Raw genomic sequence first — 12,876 nt, 5'->3', positions numbered from 1 at the left:
TTTCTGTGAGGGTGTGGTAACTTCCCCGGTGCGAGCTTGACCCAATTTGTGCCGAAGCAGTGCTCGACTCCCACTTCACTTCAAAATTAGCTTTCAAAATAGCAGCATTATGTAATATGATGGAGGATGAGGTAAATAAAACAATATTTAATGCAAAAATAGTTTATTTATTATCGTCCATTCATATTACATTCTGCTGTATACATAAAACCATATTATATGTTTATCTTAATATATGACTATAACTAATTATTACATAATATAATATAATTATAACATAATATAACATAGTACAATAATATAAACAAGGCTTTTCTACTTAGACGTCATCAACGTCCCTGGGGGGAGGTACCACTCCCCTCCCCCCCACATTTATGAACCTTTGACCCCAAAAGATAACAATTTCCTATTAAATATAAAAAGAATTTTACACATGGAATGGAAAGCCACGGAGTTATCGAGTAAAGAATAAAAATAAACTATCGAATTATAAACCTTCGTACGTCAGAAAATAAAATAGTATTGAAAATTGTCAAAACTCTGAAATCTAAATATATAGATAGGGCCGAGGGGGTCGCGGGCGTATTTTAACCAGCTCCCGTGGCCCCTTCACTCAAGTGGCTAGACGGAACACAGTGGGGTTTTGGTCGGTAAGAATCCGACATAACCCACGGCTCCATCCCCGGGGGCCGTGGGCATCTATGCAAGATTACCCCACTATAAAAAAATATATATATTACATATATATAAGTTATAGAATATATATAAACATTACATAACAATGACTATTATAGTACAAATTAAATGAATTCTCGCCAACGTAGCTTGAGTATTAATTTATAATCTCTTCGTTTTATTTATTTGTAAGTATTGAAAAAAACACAATCGACTGTGTAACAATCATGCCCAGGGTTGGTTATTTAATATGTTTAGTATAAGTTGACTGCGCTTTATATGGCAATATTATGATGATACCTATATGAATAGAATAATTGTTTTGTATGACTTCATATTGGGACTAAAGTTTAGCATTAGTGACGCGGTGACTATGTATGTCTTCGATGGTTAAATATATTATAATCAAACGAGCAGATTTTATGTTATGTGTCGTAAAAACAAACAAAAAACAATATAAATGATATTAATTTTTATCAACATCAGCTTTTGCTAGTATTTGCCACGATATAAAAATATATAAATGCGATACACAAGCTGGTTTGCACGCTATGATATAATAAATTCATCTGACAACAGATATTATATAACTAGCTGCGCCCCGCGGTTTCACCCGCGTTGGGACATCGGGATAAAAGTTGCTTGTGACCAGTTGTCTAGATATATACGTACCAAATTTCATTGCAAACGGTTCAGAAGTTTTTTGCATGGAAGAGTAACAAACATCCATACTTAAATACGGGTTTATAATATTAGTATGATATGAAATAATTATTATAAGACAAATATTTAAACTGGACGAAAATTTATACGGGGCATGGGACACGAGTTAGTTTCCAAATCTGATATCGATTCTTACGGAAACTCAACCTCCTCTTTTTTAAAGTCGGTTGATGAATATATTTATAAACTGACTAAGGACACTCTATTAAGTCAAAAAATCTGTTACATTATTTAATATATGGAGTATACAAAATAGGAACTAGCGTTATGATGCACGAAAACTGCGTTTTTGGTTCAATTCTACTATCACTTGAGTAATCTAAAACTAATTAGAATATAGTTAACAACTACGCTACATTGCAGAAAAAGCAGTTATAGTTAAATCTATCTATATATACAGGGTGTCCCACATGTGCTGTAGGATGAAAATGAACACACATTTAGAAATTAAAAACCTTTTAACGGATTTTAAACGCGATTTATTCAATTTATTATTAATCCGCTGGACGCTCGCTGTAAAGTGTTCGAAACGTCGGGTAAATAAATTGATGAATAAATCGCGTTAAAAATCCGTTAAAAAGTTTTTAATTTCTAAACGTATAATACTCGCGTAAAATCAAACAAGTCAAATTAGTATGTACGAACATGTTACAGTTTTTTATACGCCGACTAGCTGCACCCGGCAAACGCTGTTCTGCCTTACTCTTATCATTTAGGGGTATGAATAATAGATGTTGGCCGATTCTCGAGAATCGGTCCAGCCGTTTCGGAGGAGTTTGGTAACTAAAATGGTGACAGGAATTTTATATATAAGAAGATTACGTATAACACTACCCATAATTTTTTTTTATGTTGCTATTGTCGGCAATGGAGCTAGTAGATCACCTGATGGTATGCGCTACCACCGCCCATGTACATTTGGAGAGGTGTAAGGTCGGTTGAAGACCTTTACGCCTCTACAAATGGATTGCCAACTTCAAATAGGAAATGGATTAAAAAAGGACTGAGGAGATGAGTAAAGGAAAGGACTGGGAAGGGTAAGGAAAAGTTTACGGGCCTCCAGCTCCTCCACTCATCGAACGAAACACAGCAGTATTTTACTTCGCGCCGGTTTTTTGTGGGGGTGTGGTACTTCCCCGGTGCGAGCTGGCCTAATTCGTGCCGAAACGTACCCGCCTGCCACATAGAAATCCCTAGCGCATTTTTTTCTATAAGATTCTAAAACTCTATGTGTACACCCCTGACTGACAACCCGCCTATATTTGCCCCGCCCTTACGGTAAGATTATCTTTTCATAGACAAACAGTTCAAAATTTTCAAAGACCACAATAGCGTCACGTTTAATGTCGCCTGCGTGAAATAAGAGATAATAAATATTTTTTTTTTATAAGAAATCCAGCTCTTTTTTAACCTCTTTTAGTTGTTAATCTATTAATTACATAATCAATGTATAGGCACCCTTAGGCACATGAAACCGAAAGAATAGAAGAAATTTGATTACTGTGGCAGGATCACGGGTGGCCGAGAGGCTAGGCGTTGCTACGGTTAGGCAAGATACGCAGGTTCGAATCCTGCCTCGTGATCAAAATTTTTTCTATTCTTTCAAAATTTCTAATTTATAAAGCATTTCAATGCTATAAAACTAAAAATTAAATAATCAATGTATGTAAAAATATAATCTTCATTGAGTATAATACATCACATGGGACACCCTGTATAATGTCTTTTTTTTTAACCTAAATTCATTCACTGCCATATTATCTTGTAAAAATTATATATCAGTTTTTACTAATAAATAAGTATGTAAAGCGGTTTTATAATTTGCTTTTCAACATATGCTAAAATGTTGTTATTGAAAAGGAAAATTCTGTTAAAAATGCTACACAAAAAAAAAATCACATCACTGACGTCACAGTAACAGGGATGTGTAGTAACCTAACCTATAAAAACAATATAATACATAATTCTGATACATTGAGAAATTGGTATTATCTGTGGTGATGGACATCCGATGTGATGTGACGGGCTTAGGTGAAGAGAAATTATAATAATTTTTTAACAAAAAGCTAATCCGCTACCAAATTGTCAAAAAACGATCAAATTTAAATGGCAGTTACCAGTTCTTATAAAAATAAGTATTGGTGGAATCATAAGAATTGGTGAACCCAGTTTAAAACTATGAGGTAACCTCCTTTTTTGAAGTCGGTTGAAAATTATAACATCCTGCGACATGTTCGTGTAAAGCAACTAGAAATGATATGATGATAAAATGGTCACAAATTTCCGATAATTTGCAATCTCACGAGTTCCGATACAACGGTTTTTACAACTTTACGGCGACACAAACCAACATACAGCTAATCTTTAAAATAAATCTTAGAATCTGGCGCGTTCACTAGAATTTTCGACTGATTTCCATTGAAATAAAAATTGAAATTGTTTCCCTTAGCCGAGTTCGAACCTATTCTCCAATCGCCGTAATCGATGTTATAATCCTTTCTGCCCGAGTCTATTTCTTCGGTTATTGGACCGACTGTTGTTAAAACATTATCTATATTTGCATTTGCATTTGAATTTGCTTTTGAAATTGAATTTGAATTTGCATTTGAAATTGAATTTGCATTTGAATTTGAATTTGAAATTGAATTTGAATTTGAAATCGTGTTCGTATCCGTATTAACACGTATGACATTATCTGTATCCGAATGTATCACAACAACCGTATCGTTGCGCCTGCGAGCCGGCGCCGGAGCGCCCGCAGCCGGGCCGCCATATTGGAAGTGCGACACGTACACCTGGACGGCATCTTGTACGATGATAGTGACGTTAGCGCCGTGTTTCACCAAACCTGGCTGGCACGTGGGCGTGAAGTCCCAGTTGCCGTCGGCGCAGCGCATCAGCGGCAGCACGGCGGGCGAGTAGTAGTTCGGCCGGTTGCACTCCGGCCGCGCGATCGTCCCGTCCGGCTCGTCTCTGTCGCATATTCTGGAACCTTCCAGCGAGTTCGAGCCGGAGAGCAGGCAGCGGTACGTCACGCTCTCGTGCGGGTTCAGGTGGCAGAAGCCTGCGGGGGGAGGTCGTTGGGTGTTGTCACTTGTGGATCGATGTTTGTTTAGTTGATAAGTGGGTTATAAAAAAGTTAGGTTACATGGGTTGTAAGAAGTAAGAATTTCATAAATTTTTAAACAATCGTTTTAAAATGATGCAGTTTAAATTCATCATACATTACGTAAAGATAAAAAAAAAGTTTCTTTGTCACATAAAATCATAACTGAATGTTGTGTATCTATAAATAGACTATATTTTATACATATGTGAGAGTAAATAGAAAAAGAAAGTCACTGAGCATACATCAGTACTGATGGTTCGCCTGATGGTAAGCGATCACCACTGCCCATGTACAGTCCCAGAATTAGTGCCTCTGAGATTGCGCTGCCCGCTTTTATGGGGTAAGGAAAAAGGAGGTGATTGAGGATTGGAAAGAAGGTATGAGCTGGATAGGTTGAGGAAAAGGAAGCGAGTCTCCCCCACATCGAACGGAATAGGAGCATGCTACTATTTCACGCCGTTTTTCTATGGTGGTGTGGTACTAGACCACCACAGAAATACCACAACCCCACACAAGACCGGTGTGAAACCGGCGGTCCATATCATTTTCCTTACCCTTCCCATACTTTTCCTTTATTTCTCTCATTAATCCTTTTTTAATCCCTTTCCAGTTTGAAGTCGGCAATTCATTGTAGAGGCGTAAGGTCTGCAATCGACCTTACGCCTCTTCAAATGTTCATGGTGCGAGCTGACCCAATTCGTGCCGAAGCGTACTCGATTGCCACAATAAAATAAGGTCATAGCGATATGTCTGTATATGTGTGGTCGAGTCTGTGTATTTATGTGCGCGTGTGTATTGGTGTGAGTATACTCACGTGTACACTGCGGGTAGTCGCCCGACCAGGCGCCATCGACGCACAGCACAGTGGGCTCCGCCCGCGGCCGGTAGCCCGCGCTGCAGGACACGTTGAGGCTCAGCACCGGGAACCGAGAACCCGGGACCGCGGTCCCCACCCCGGCCACTATGTACCGCCCGTTCGCGGGGTGCGGGGGGACCACGCACTTGCCGGTTTGCGGGCTGAAATATATTTATTGAACACTATAGTGCTGGTATATAAATAAAACTTCAAAATAAAGGACTTCTAACTAATCCAGCAAAGTAAGCGAACTTATCACTAAAGAGTGGTCTCTTCCAGGCAACCCACTATGTATGGAACTAGCGACAGTGGCTGTTACCTTTATCTTGAACTAGCTGTGCCCTGCGGTTTTACACAAGTAGTAGTAGTATAGTACACTGATGTCCTACAGCCTAAAGCCGTTATCAATAAATGGGCTATCTAACCAGACCAGTACTCTCTGAGATAAGCGCGTTCAACCAAACCAACAAACAAATAGAGTCTTCACCTTTATAATATTAGTATAGATTATTCCTTCCGTATTTCCTCTGACAATGTTGAAATGGCCATAGTCCTGCTAGCATCCCAAATATATAGAAGTTCCCATATAAAAGTATTAGAAAAATATAATATACAAATTACACAAAAAACAATGTGTTCCATTATATACAGTTCGATAAATATACAAAAAAATGAAGATTTAAGAATCAGTGAAGACACTCACGCGAATGTCGTAGTTGTTATAGTCGCTGTTCTGTTGCACAACTCGTCTGACTCATCTGAACCGTCTGCGCACTCTTTGATCTGTAATTTTTATTAACATTGCATCATATTTATATTCTGAGGATGGCAATATTAGTTTTAAATAAAAAATACAATATAGAATACTATTGTTAGATAATGTCTTTACATGCATCCTGTTCTAGGTTTCAGGATCTAAACTGTTTTCTAAAATATATAGTTTTGTATTGGTTGAAATGATTGTTAATTCTCTCAATAGATGGCGGATCTCTCTTAGACACATGAAACCGAAAGAGTAGAAGAAATTCATTACTGTGGCGGGATCACGGGTGGATCACGCAGGTGTAGCAAATTGTCACGGGTTCAATTCCCGCGCGGGTTCCAATTTTTTCTATTCTTTAAAAAGTTCTCAAGCCCCGAATAGTATTATCAGACTCAGCTGACCAGTCTGGTATGTATTGTTTATTTTTGTTTAATATGGTCACACAACACCCGTCTGGAATGTAGCAACTATCTGTTCGTAATGGCCCACTCACATTGTCACAATCAGACCCCTCATCCACGCACGCGCCGTACGCGCACTGGAACAGGTACCCGGGGCACTTGTTGCCCGCACACGAGCGGACCGTCTCGTCGGAGCCATCTGCACAGTCTGGTTTGCCGTCGCAGCGGTCTGCTGCGGAGATCAGTTGCCCGTTGTCGCAGCGGAACTGGCCGCTATTGGGAATCAATTATTTGAGCACTTCAGAAATTTATAAATGAATGCTACAAAACTAAAAATTATATTTGGGCACTTGTTAGTGGTCAGATAACTAATATGTGATAGAATTGAGCATTTAATCGGGATATGAAGTATCCTACCACCCAAGTGAACTCATACTCTGTCTCTATACTGAATTTCATCAAAATCCGTTCAGTAATTTCAGCGCGATTGACGGAAAAACATACAAACAAACAAATTCACATTTATAATATATTATATTTATAGTTATATTTATAGGTGTGTGTTGTAATATTAGTGTGATTGAAGTACTTAAGGTTGTTTATAGTTGTATTTAAGTTTTATAAAAATAAATAATAAATTTTTCAAGTCAACACAGTCAATACTCAAAATCAAACATTTATTATTATCAATAAGACTTCTCATAGAAGCACTTTATATCGCCATAACAGTTTTACCATTTACCACGGTTACTAAATAAAGTGGTAAAGTTTTTATTAGTGAAAGGGGTAATGTCTGGTATTACTGAACTGATTTTATTAATTCTTTTACCAATAAGAAGCTACGTCGTCCCTTGGTGATATAGAATATATTTTATTTTGTCTTTATTTCGGGCCAACTAGTCTCTATATATGTATGTCTAGTCGTTATATATGTATTACAATCACAAAGCGCATATAAATTCCTGATGAGACGGTACTTTTTAGAAATTTTTGTGACCTATTATGTGTACTTAGAGGCTTTAGCTCTGAGCTAAATATAATATGACGTGTTTCTTCTGTTGTCTATTGCAACTTGTGGCTTATGAGTTGTGACCTTTAGAATTAGGTTATTTGACTTATAACTTATGATACAACATTTACATAATTCGTCGTGTGACTTGTATCTTATGAGATACTAACCGACTGAATTTGACTGTATTTTTTGTTTAATTTTTAGTTTTATAGCATTGAAATGCTATATAAATAATAAATTTTGGAAGAGTAGAAAATATACGAGGCGGGATTCGAACCCGCGTTTTTTGTCAAACCGTAGCAACGCGTATCACATTTGTATTTTTAGTGTTTGAGTTTGATACCTCATATATTTTTACTGGATGAACCGATTTTGAGGATTCTTTTCTGAAAGCGGGTGCCTCCCAATATGGATGCGTATTTATTTTCTGTAAATTTGGCCTAATTCTATTAATTTGAATGCGTAGGTGCGGTCACTTGAATATTTTTATATAAGATATATCATAATATGCCTCGCTATTATTTATATTAATATACATAAGTAGCTTTTGTCCGCGGCTTCGCACGCGTTAAATTCGGAGTAGTTTAAGAGATAGTATTTTACACGTAAACCTTTCGTCTCGATACAACTTCTATCTATTAAAAACCTTCTTCTCCTTCTTCTCTCTATTGAAAAACGAAGAACTTAAAGATCCAAGCATACATACATATAAACGCGGAAAGCAATTTTTAAGTGAAACTTCTTTAAAATCGTTGTGATTTCAAACCTGATGCAACGGAAAAAACGACAGGTAAAGGAAAAGAATGAGACGGACATATACATACCTACTATTTTATATATATTCATCTCATTCTTTTGTCAATTTACTGAAGTTTCACTTCTATCGTGTGTGAATCGCACACACACCTCTTCGTAATGTTAAGCCCTACTTCGTAATGTTAAGCCCTATCCACTAGATGAGTGGACTCGAAGTCGATGCCAACCAAATCAAGGTATAGCAACTTACTACTTGTGATACTACGTAGTGAAAATCAAATCAAATCAATTTAAATCAAAATTACTTGAAATAGTATTTTCTTGTGTTTGATTTGAAAGCCTTTAATTTGTAATGTGGCTCACTTGATTTCCTCGGTGTCGTTCCGGCAGCGCGGCAGCAGCTCGTCGGAATCATCAGCGCACTCCTGGACACCGTTGCACGGCGCCGTCCCGTCCACGCACGCGCCGTACGTGCATTTGAACCAGTTGCTTTGGCATCTGGTGAAATGTACACGGACACTTAGATATATATACCAGCTGCACCCGGCAAACGCTGTTCTGCCTTACTCATTTAGAGGTATGAAAGATGTTGGCCGATTCTCATAGATACCGGATAAGCACAAAAAATTTCATCAAAATCGGTCAAGCCGTTTCGGAGGAATATGGCAACGAAAACTGTGACACGAGAATTTTATATATTAGATATTACTAGGATGCCTATTTAACCTTTAAATGTGTCTTTCCTTTCTTGTATTCTTCTTCTTCGTTTGTTGATCTTCCTCATTTATATGTGTTAAATAAAGTGTATTGTATTGTAAATTTTCCCTTTTTTTATGTCATAGTTGGCAATGGAGCTGGTGGCACCTGGTGGGTCGCCTGATGGTAAGACCTACCCCCGCCCGTGGACATGTGGAGGGGTAGGGTCGTGCGCAGACCTTACGTCTCTATAAATGGATTGCTGACTTCAAATTGGAAAGGGATTAAGAAAAGACGAGAGGAATAAAGAAAAGGATTGGTAAGGGTAAGGAAAAGGATACGGGCCTCCGGCTTCCCCACTCACAATACGAAACACAGCACGCTACTATTTCACGTTGCTCTTCTGTGAGGATGTGGTACTTCCCCGTTGCGAGCTGGTAAAATTCGTGCCGAAGCGTGCTCGACTCCCACGAACAAGACATTACACACACAATCAAAATCTTTATCATTCACATGTCAATGTGTGTGACTAGATTTATTTTTCTTTATTTATTTTATTATTAGTCTTTAACAAATAATTGTACAGGAAACTTAAAAATACATATATTAGTAACAAGTAAAAAAGAAAGAGTACAATTTGTTGGGCGGCCTTATCACTCAGAAGTGATCTCTTCCAGGCAATCTTTATTGTAATAAGATCTATAATTTGTAACTACATTCTTGCAAATAAATTTGAATTTGAATTTGAATTTAGACCAACTAACTCACTTCATATTCCTGCAGAGGGGGAATGTCTCATCGCTGCCGTCGGGACAGTCGACCACACCGTCGCACTTGCCGTCGAAACCTATGCAAGTTCCGTCGCGACATCGCCACTGATTGCGCCTGTAATATGTTTGTTTGTTTTTTAACTAGCTGCGACGCGCGGATTCATGCACGTAAACGAGTTGTTATTATTGCGTAAGCTATTTGCGAGTGAGAGTCTGATCAAAATCGGTCCAGCCGTTTCAAAGATCAGGAAAATGTATTTGGTACAAGCACCGTGTATACATCAAGATGCATTCAATAGTAAATTGCAAAGTGGTTATTGTCATGTTAATATTCCAATTTTATATATTGGTATGATGATATATGATTGAACAATCATTAATAGAACAAAAATTATACAAAAAAAAAATGGTTTGCCTGTAAAGGTTTTACGGGCGCAGATTTTACGTGACAACGTCTTTTTCTCGGTAGAATATTTATTGATATGAATATTATTAAATTGCACAAGGGGAACAAGGAATTGAATGAAAATAAGAATTGCACAAATTTTAACTATAGAAGATATATTTTGTTTACTAAAAAGACAGAGACAGACACAAGCACGCGCCGATTCAATGCGCCTAACGGACCGATCATAGTTCGGTGACTCATCGTAACGTTACCGGGCGTTACACTTTTTCATGAGTGACTCCGAGCCGCAACCTAATTTAAGACGTTGTCACGTCAAAACTTATTTATTAATTTAAACGCATCCAAACTTTTAAGAAATATCATACTGCCTTCTGCAATCTACGGAGTACAAATTTTTTTAGTCTAAATAATTTTAAATCAAGCAGTTTTTGAGTTACATATTCTCTTTAACCTCTCTCGTCTCTAGTTTTAAAAGCATTATCATCATCAGCCCCAAATAGACAAAAATATAATACGCCTAACACACACACCCACACACAGACACACACAGATAGGTGTAGATGTGTAGGTGTGTAGGTAAATGTGTGTATTTGAATTCAAATTAACTCACCCGCAACTCGCCTGTCTCCTTGATCGATGTAAAATCGAGCCTTCTAAAGGATTCACTTGACTGTAAGAAAACAAATATTAGATTAGTTTGTTTTGAATAATAAATTTCATATAGGCTGTATATTTAGGGCGGTGGGGAAAACCCGAAATTTTAAGGAATATCAAAAACCGCGGAATTTTCCGCTGTATTTCTCCACTATTTAATGGATGTTATCATACATATAAACCTTCCTCTTGGATCACTCTGTCTATTAAAAAAAAACCGCATCAAAATCCGTTGCGTAGTTTTATAGATTTAAGCATACAAAGGGACATAGGGAAAGAGAAAACGACTTGGTTTTATATTATGTAGTGGTAGTGATACCCGGGGTATAATTGTATGTGATAGTCGAGCACGCCCTTTCCAATTTGAAGTCGGCAATCCATAGAGGCGTAAAGTCGATTGCAGACCTCAGCCTCTCGAAATTTTCATTGGCAGTGGTAGCGCAGACAACCCGCCAGCACCATTGCCGACATTGACATAAAAAATAGCCAGTATGTACTAAGGCCACGTCAGGGTGGACCGCTAGTTTGATTTGGGTCGACTTACCCTATACCACTGCACGCTTCTTCATCGCGGCCATCCATACAGTCCGCCTTCCCGTTGCAAGCTTGATCCAAGCTGATACATGCACCATCTCCGCATTGGAACTCTCCAGAACTATTATAGACAATGTTAATCTTAATATACGAACGCACTCTCATATTTAACACACACACACACACACACACACACACACACACACACACAAGATTTTTTTTCTTTATTTGTATTTATATAACTTTTCCCTTTCTTTCAACTGTGTCTTACCCATGGAAGGGTATCGGTACCCGTAATACACACCGTTATATAATACGGGAAAAACGTTTTCTTTGTATGTTTATTTAATGTATGGTTGAGAAATAAACTTATGTATATATCTCTAAGTATATAAAAGAAAATCGTTTTAGTTACACTATTTATAACTCAAGAACGGCTTAACCGATTATGTTGAAATTTGGTATAGCACGGCGTTTGGTATAAACGGCGGCGAATGTTAATATGTCATGCCGATTCAAAAGTGCTTCTATAAGAAGTCTAATGGAATAAATATGTTTTATGGCACGGGCTTAACTACTGGAAAAATCGGGCTAAAACTTGGTATGCAGATAGCAACTATGAAGGCATCCGCTAAAGAAAGGAATTTATCTAAATAATATCTACCCAAAGTACTAACTACAAGGGAAAAAAAGGGGACGAAAGCTTGTACTATGAAAATTTATTTTGACCACGTGAAGCTGCGAGCAACAGCTTGTTATAGTGTAATCAGTTTTTAATATGTGGAGGACCATAGAGGTCGAATATCAAGTCATTTTCAAAACTTCAAATATTCCGTTTGCTGTTCTCTGATCCTTTTTGAATATTTTGTCAACCGACTTCAAAAAAGGAGGAGTTTATCAATGCGTCTGTATTTTTTCTTTTGATACCTCAGAACTTTCGCCTGTGTAATTTTGATATTTCTGTCTTTATTCGAAAGATGAAACCTGTATGATTGCTTGTAACCGACTCCCTTAAGACTCAATTTTGACCCACTTGATTTTAACCATATTTATTATAAACATAATATGATATCATTGGTTTAAGTAAGAATGAAATTCATGGCCTTACGACATACCGGCCACAGATAAATACTATAATATTTATTTTCCAAATATTTACCTGCAGAGTCCTGGCGTCTCCTGCACTACAGCTGTAAGTACCGGCGATAAGACTGAAAAAATAAAATTTAATGAAGTAAGTATATAGAAAATAAAAGATTCTTTACTTTTAAAAAGGTGAGAATAATTCTTAGCTATCATTTCTTAGCTATCTCTTGTCGTGTTCTCGCATAATCTATTCCTTTTATTACAAGTCCTTTTCAAAAAATTACCATATAAGTAATAAATAAAACATACTAATATTTACCATAGATTAAACAGGCATAATAAGCGTCGCACACGTAGCTATTATACCTAGTCTTGCCATAAATATTGTAATAAAGAAAAAAGAAAATTGTTAACTGCAAATAACATTTATTA

At 37.3% G+C, this 12,876-nt stretch overlaps 1 protein-coding gene across 1 annotated transcript in view; it reads right to left on the bottom strand.

Annotated features, from left to right (window-relative positions):
* Nucleotides 1-3,730: 3,730 nt before the first annotated feature.
* Nucleotides 3,731-12,876, bottom strand: part of LOC119839367 (low-density lipoprotein receptor-related protein 8-like) — a 13,581-nt gene continuing 4,435 nt past the window's right edge. The window contains exons 2-10 of the mRNA XM_038365631.1: nt 12,518-12,569; nt 11,369-11,479; nt 10,781-10,840; nt 9,760-9,876; nt 8,659-8,793; nt 6,620-6,800; nt 6,067-6,146; nt 5,322-5,524; nt 3,731-4,462 (exon numbers count right to left, since the gene is read on the bottom strand). Of these exons, the coding sequence (XP_038221559.1) occupies nt 3,756-4,462; nt 5,322-5,524; nt 6,067-6,146; nt 6,620-6,800; nt 8,659-8,793; nt 9,760-9,876; nt 10,781-10,840; nt 11,369-11,479; nt 12,518-12,569 (1,646 nt within the window). The 3' untranslated portion in view covers nt 3,731-3,755. The remainder of the gene's footprint in view (nt 4,463-5,321; nt 5,525-6,066; nt 6,147-6,619; nt 6,801-8,658; nt 8,794-9,759; nt 9,877-10,780; nt 10,841-11,368; nt 11,480-12,517; nt 12,570-12,876) is intronic.

Source organism: Zerene cesonia, unplaced genomic scaffold (assembly GCF_012273895.1).
Source record: "Zerene cesonia ecotype Mississippi unplaced genomic scaffold, Zerene_cesonia_1.1 Zces_u012, whole genome shotgun sequence".
Lineage (NCBI taxonomy): Eukaryota > Metazoa > Arthropoda > Insecta > Lepidoptera > Pieridae > Zerene > Zerene cesonia.
The sequence above is the reverse complement of the archived record's forward strand: the minus strand, read 5'-3'. Positions and strand labels throughout refer to the sequence as shown.